The following is a 6,000-nucleotide window of genomic DNA, read 5'->3' on the forward strand; positions in this document are numbered from 1 at the left end:
GCACCATGTAAAAGGTCTCTGAATTAGGAATATATTCTAGCATCAATCCCAGGATGACATAAATAAAAAGCATCTCTACATCAAGTCTCTGATCTGAGCAGTGCTACCACCTCTACACAGAAGCAGAGAAAGCGAAGAAGAAAAGGTGTGGACAGAATCACTGCAGTCAGCTGAACATCCATCCAAGCCCTCCTGCTTCTGGCCAACAGCAAGTGAGATTCTTCATACCAGATACTGTGTCTATCATTTCTTACAGTTTTTTCTGACAGTGAGCTGGGCTTAGATGTGCTAGACAAAATTCCACCCTACTACTCACTACTAAGGCTTGTTACTAAGCATTGCAGGGAAAATGAAGAAACAAAAAAAGAAAAAAGAAGAAAAGAAAGCTAAACAAAAAAAGACAAGCTACCCTGTTCAGTCTCATATATCAACTAAGGAAACCATCGAAGAATCATAGAAGAATCCTAGAAGTGACCATGACTGTCTTTAACATAAATGAACCCAACACAAGTCACATCTGTCCCCAGTAAGTCCATCTATTCTGCTGCTCATACAGCAATATGACTGCCAGAAGAATCAGTGCATTTCCATGATTTTGACAGCCACCATCAAAATCCTTTCTTCAGCCCAGAGTATAAATTTGTTTTGACAGCAGTGCCAATCCCCCCTCCCAACTCATACATACCTGATCACAACCTGCATTCACCAGTTCCTGGAGCATCTGCCTGTTGACTTCCACAGCTGCTGTGGTACTTGACTCATTAGCAAAGGGCAGCAGAGAATATCTGATTTCTCGAAGAGCTTTCTGATATGGTCCAAACTTGGGCGTTTGTCTCATCTGCTGCTGCCTTGCAGCATCCTTCCCTATTAAAATCTTAGGGTCCAGAGAGGTTTCACTACCTGCTCCAATTGGCAGTCCCTGACCTGAAGATTTGGACGGCTGCTTTAAACCTTCTCGAATCTCTTGCAGCCTTTGTCTGCTGTTTCCAGAATACGTCGTAGCAGGAAAAGTCTTTGGCCTCATTGTTGATCCAGTTTTCTCTAAACATAAATACAGCTTTATTCTTTGTTTCTTTCAAATTATTTCCAAAAAGTGTCACTTGATGGTATCAATTTCTTGTAAACATAATCCTTGAAAGAGAAGAAGAAAAGGCAAAATTCTCAAGAGATTTCTGCCAACGCTTTACTTCAGCTCACAATCTTCACATTTCCTACGGAAAATGAAAATCTGTGGAATCATCATTTTGCAGACTGACAGTGACTGAAACAAAAGAAAATAGAAAGTATGTTCAATTAAGTAGATATTGTAAATGCCTCTGAAGGGAAAGCATGACAATTAATCAAGTGAAAATGAATCAGTTTAACCTCTTAAGCTGTCACAGTTGGATATCCATTAATGACTTTCACTTTATCTGTTTTCAGCAGGATTCTAGAATGTTCTCTCAACGTAACAAATAAATAACTCATTTTTCTTGTAAGCTTTATCTTCAAAATAAATTAAAATAAAACTCCTAAAAATCAAGGTTTAAAAAAACTAGTTTAAGAATTTTACAGTACCTAATTGTGGCAAGTTTCCTACCCAATTGCATAACTGAATTCTGGACAAGCCTATCCTATTTCATAAATAGGGAAGAGTACACTCATGAAATGTTTTTCCCCCACTTAAGATTTTGTTTGTTTTACACTAGCTGAGCACAGTTTCAGAAGTTTATGAAAAAGATTTATAATGGAAATATTGATGACTCTAACCATAGCAACTTCTAGTATTTCAACAACAAAGTGAATAACAGAAAGACAAGATATTTTGCCTTTCCACGTGATTAACTTAGCAAAGTCCAAAGGTAACAGTTCTCACCAGAACTGGAAGGAAGAGAGGAGGAAAAAAAAGAAGAGAGGAAAGGGTATATGATATTTCATTAGCTGTGCCTTATAGGGAAGAAAGGGAAAAGACAGGTAAATGGAGCTACACAGTAAGAGCAGAAGATGAAGAACCAGATCATACAGCATCCCAACAGAAAAAGAAGACTTTGAGACAGCTTTATGTTCTCTGCTGCATGTCAGCTCTTCTGAACACCTATGCAGTACAGCTGAGCTACTGTACAACTTGTGATCTCCATGCAGCAGAGGTTACAAGAATCCTACCTTAACTAAATCTTCATGCATCACGATAATACAACCATGAAATAATGGTGTGTTTGGAACAGGATCAAGACAGCCTAATCAGAAATATAACCTTGCTATTGATGCTGGTTATGCAAGTTGGCTTCTTCTGCTGCCATTTGCACTTGCAAAGTGACTTCTGAATGGTGCTCCAGCCACCTTGCTGGTAAGGGAAGAATTCCATTCAGTTGTTTCCAAATTGCAAATAGAGAGGATGGTAACACACTGTATGTTTCTCACCAGTACTCAGAAGTCGATTGGATTTTTTTTTAAAGGTGCTTCCCTTTGGATCATAGGACAATTATCACTGGAAAGGGCTTCTCTGGGAAGTACTGCTCTTTATTTTCTCATGCTCATACTAAAACCTCTTTTTGTTGTGATAGCTGTAGCATTTCCCAAAAAAACAACCATTTCTATGCATTTACCATCACTTCTCACTGCCAAGCAAACAGCTTACTGCTGTGAAGCCCAACAGAATCAGAACACATTAACCTCTGAAGCCCACCACCACTTCTTCATCAGGACAGAGTCTACTTCAAGCTTTCCTCTACCAAGGTCTAAAATGCAACAGTGCAGTCAGACCCCAGACTCTTCTATGATGTTTTAGCAGTCTGAAATGCAGAAGCACAGATTAATCACTTGAGATTAACCCAAGTCAACCTTTTTTGTTAGGATTTAAATGCTCCATTAACTAAAAACCACCTATAAGGTGTTTGAGGTCTTGAGCTCCTCCATTCAGTGCTCTCCATGAATACCCTGCAACGCTAACTCACAGAGAAGTGACAGCAACATTTGCCAATTGTTTTAAGGGAAGTGCTAAAGCTGTTCATCCAGATTTTGATGTTTCCACAAACCAGCTATTGGTCAGTAACAGATCAAACTTTCATTGTCCCAAGCGAAACAAAAGCAACTGCAGGATGTCAAAAAGAGATTTTTTTCCTACTTGGACAGAATATAGCAAAAGATAATACACAGGCTTAGTAAAAAATAAAACACAATAGCATTGCAGCCTTCTGTGGATTACATCATAACTAGCTAGTGCTTAGAAGATACAGAGCAATTAACTGGTCAATAATTTTCTTTCTTTTCCTGCCAGCAGCAGGCACCATATGGCTTGGTTTAGACATCTAGGTTGTTCTTCCTTTTCAGTCCCTGTGCCAATCCTCAGGCCTGGGATGCACTGGGAAAGCTTGCAAGCCCCCCACCTTTTTGCAGCAAAAGACTGCTTTCCCACTTACACACATGCTTCACATAAAGAACTTCTGTGACCTTTAGCCTCAGCTCGAGTCTAATAATGCTGGGTCAAGCCAGCTGGCAACTTCCTCAGCTTACATTTACAATACTGCTTAAACCAGAAAGAAATGTTGCTCGTTCAGAAAGTATGGATGAGAGAAGCAACAGCAGTATTGGAGCTAACTGCAAACCTGTTTCATATTTTGCAGGTTTTTGTTTTAACTAAAAATGTAAGATAAGCAAAACAAAAAAAAAAGGGAACTAATTATTACAGATGATTTACAAGGAAAGACAAGCTGTTGGCTTTTTTATATCTTCCTGTGATTTGCATTTTTCAGAAAAAAACAACATAAAATGGTTGTATGCTTTAAAAGATATGTAGTGTGTCTCATTCTGTCTAAGCATTTCTAACTGTACATCAGGATTTGGATAATTTCAAATCCTTCTAATTTGCACCCTGCCTGCAGCATGGATGTAACAACAGCCTTCCTGCCATCAGAATAAATTATTTTTGAGTTGTTAGCCATTCTGACTAAACAGTCCTAAGGTCTTTTCCAAAATGTTACATGTTCTGTACTAATTAGAAACTTCTCCATTATCCTGAAGGATAATGGACACTTCAAGCAGGTGCAGCATTACTTTAATTACATCAAGTTAAACAATTTTTGAGTAACTGATTATTTTGTTTCATTTGAGAAATACCAATAGCTGCTGTGTCAGCAACCAAACAACCAATCAATGACACACTGAAATTATATGTTGATGTCTGTTTTCCCAGCAGCACTATCTATTCACTCTCCTGTTTCTTCATTCACCAACAGGCTGCATGTGCTAGCGGCTCCGTGGAGCTGGGACACAGGCAAGAAACTAAAGCTCACCCAAGCTGGTGAGCTGTTTCCCTGTAACTGTGCAGGCACTGGAGTGGGCTGAACTTGAAATCACTGCGGTATAGGAAGGAGTAAAGTTTTAAGAAACTGCTACAACTTCCTTCCATCTCTCAATTTACAGGTATTGCTTTGTGGGCTTTTTTAGAACACCAATTCAAGAAAGCAGGGGCTGTTCACTTTGTGTTGGAGGTCTACAATGGGGCAGGAAGCATTTCAGGAATTTCATTATTTTACAAATCGTGCTCCTCTTTTATAAGTGGGCACACTGTGGAAGCGAAGAAAAGTGGAAAGGGGATTTCCCCTAAAACGATTCCGCCTCTCCTGCTAACAGAACTGTCCAAAACTGACTCTGTGCCCGTGTCCCACTGCCAGCCACAAGCACTGGCCCAGCTGAGGGCTGTGGGAAATAGCTCACCTTCCCCCTCCACAGCAGCCCGGCAGTGACCGACCGCAAAGTCCGGACACTCCAAACGAGCCCTTTTTGCGTCATTTGCGCGAGTGCCTTTCCCGGGGAAAGGGGTATTTCAACACGCACACCGCTCACGAGGCAGCGGAGAGGGTGGCGAGCTGCTGGCTTTTGGCAGTGACCTTCAGCTGACTGGGAACAGCGGGGCCCCCGCCGCAGCCAGACGGGACCCCGCGGGCTCTGCATGCCCCCGGCCAGCTCCCCGGGGCCCTCGCTCCCTGCGACACCGGCCCCGCAGGGTCTGCCCCGCCGGGTCGCCTCCCACCCCCGCAGCCCCTTCTCCCCCAACTCCTTTCGCGGGCAGAAACCTCCCAAAATAAACTCCGGCCATTTATTAGCAGCTCCGGTCAGCTGGGGCAGAGGCCTCGGACAGGCGGACCCCCACCCCGCTCCGCCGGAGCAGTGCTGCGCTGTCACACGAGTGTCCGGAAAATGTCGGAGGGTGCGGGCAGGGCGCCCAGGCTGCCCCCACGAGGGGACGCACACACGGGACGCCCGCTCCCGCTTCGAGGACCGACCCAGCTCCGCTCGCCCGCACCCCCCGCTTCCCCACAGGACTCTCCCTTCCGCGCAGAGCAGTTTTGGGGGATGGGGAGCGCTCCCACCGGAGCTGAGGGGGAGCCCGCGCCGCCCGCACCCGCTCCGCTCACCTCCCCGGGGCGCCCGGCGCCGCCGCTCGCCCTCCGGGGGTCGGCACGGCGCGGCACGGCTCAGCAGCGGCGGCGGCGGCGCGGGCCGCTCTCCATCTTCCCCCTTGGCCGTCCCGGGCGCCGAGTGCGGGGAGCAGTCGGGACATTCGCTACATTGTTGGCATTCCATTCGCGCCACGTGACCCCGCGGCGCCCGCGTCATTCCACTCCCCTCCCGGCGCATTCCAGCGGGGGGAGGGGCTTCCAGGGCGGGAAGGGCCGGGAAGGGCTGGCGCGCCCTCCGGGACCGAAGTAGGGGCCTGCCCTCCGCCCGCCGGCCCCCTCGGGCGCCCGTCCGTAGGTTTTCGAGCAGTAAGAAGCGACACTTTCTCCCCTCACAAAACCCGCTCCGCGTCACAGCAGCTCCTCGCTGGGTTCTGGCGGGAGAGGGGTGGCACTGCCTCCACTTGTTGAGGCAAAATGGGCCGGGGTAGAATCATGGAATAGCTTGGGTTGGAAGGGACCTTAAAAGGCCATCTAGTTTCAACACCCTGCCCCATGGAGGGCACCTTCCACTAAACCAGGTTGCTTACAGCCCCATCCAACCTGGCCTCGGACACTCCCA

At 46.0% G+C, this 6,000-nt stretch overlaps 1 protein-coding gene across 4 annotated transcripts in view; it reads right to left on the reverse strand.

Annotated features, from left to right (window-relative positions):
- LATS2 (large tumor suppressor kinase 2) overlaps nt 1–5,722 on the reverse strand; it is a 49,030-nt gene extending 43,308 nt beyond the window's left edge. For 2 of the 4 annotated variants that reach the window (XM_053970936.1, XM_053970938.1), the window contains exons 1-2: nt 5,397–5,722; nt 686–1,261 (exon numbers count right to left, since the gene is read on the reverse strand). In XM_053970936.1, coding sequence (XP_053826911.1) covers nt 686–1,024 — 339 coding nt within the window. In that variant the 5' untranslated portion in view covers nt 1,025–1,261; nt 5,397–5,722. The remainder of the gene's footprint in view (nt 1–685; nt 1,262–5,396) is intronic. The other 2 variants (XM_053970937.1, XM_053970939.1) reach the window with 2 other exon arrangements.
- Nucleotides 5,723–6,000: the final 278 nt, after the last annotated feature.

This window comes from Vidua macroura, chromosome 2 (genome assembly GCF_024509145.1).
Source record: "Vidua macroura isolate BioBank_ID:100142 chromosome 2, ASM2450914v1, whole genome shotgun sequence".
NCBI lineage: Eukaryota > Metazoa > Chordata > Aves > Passeriformes > Viduidae > Vidua > Vidua macroura.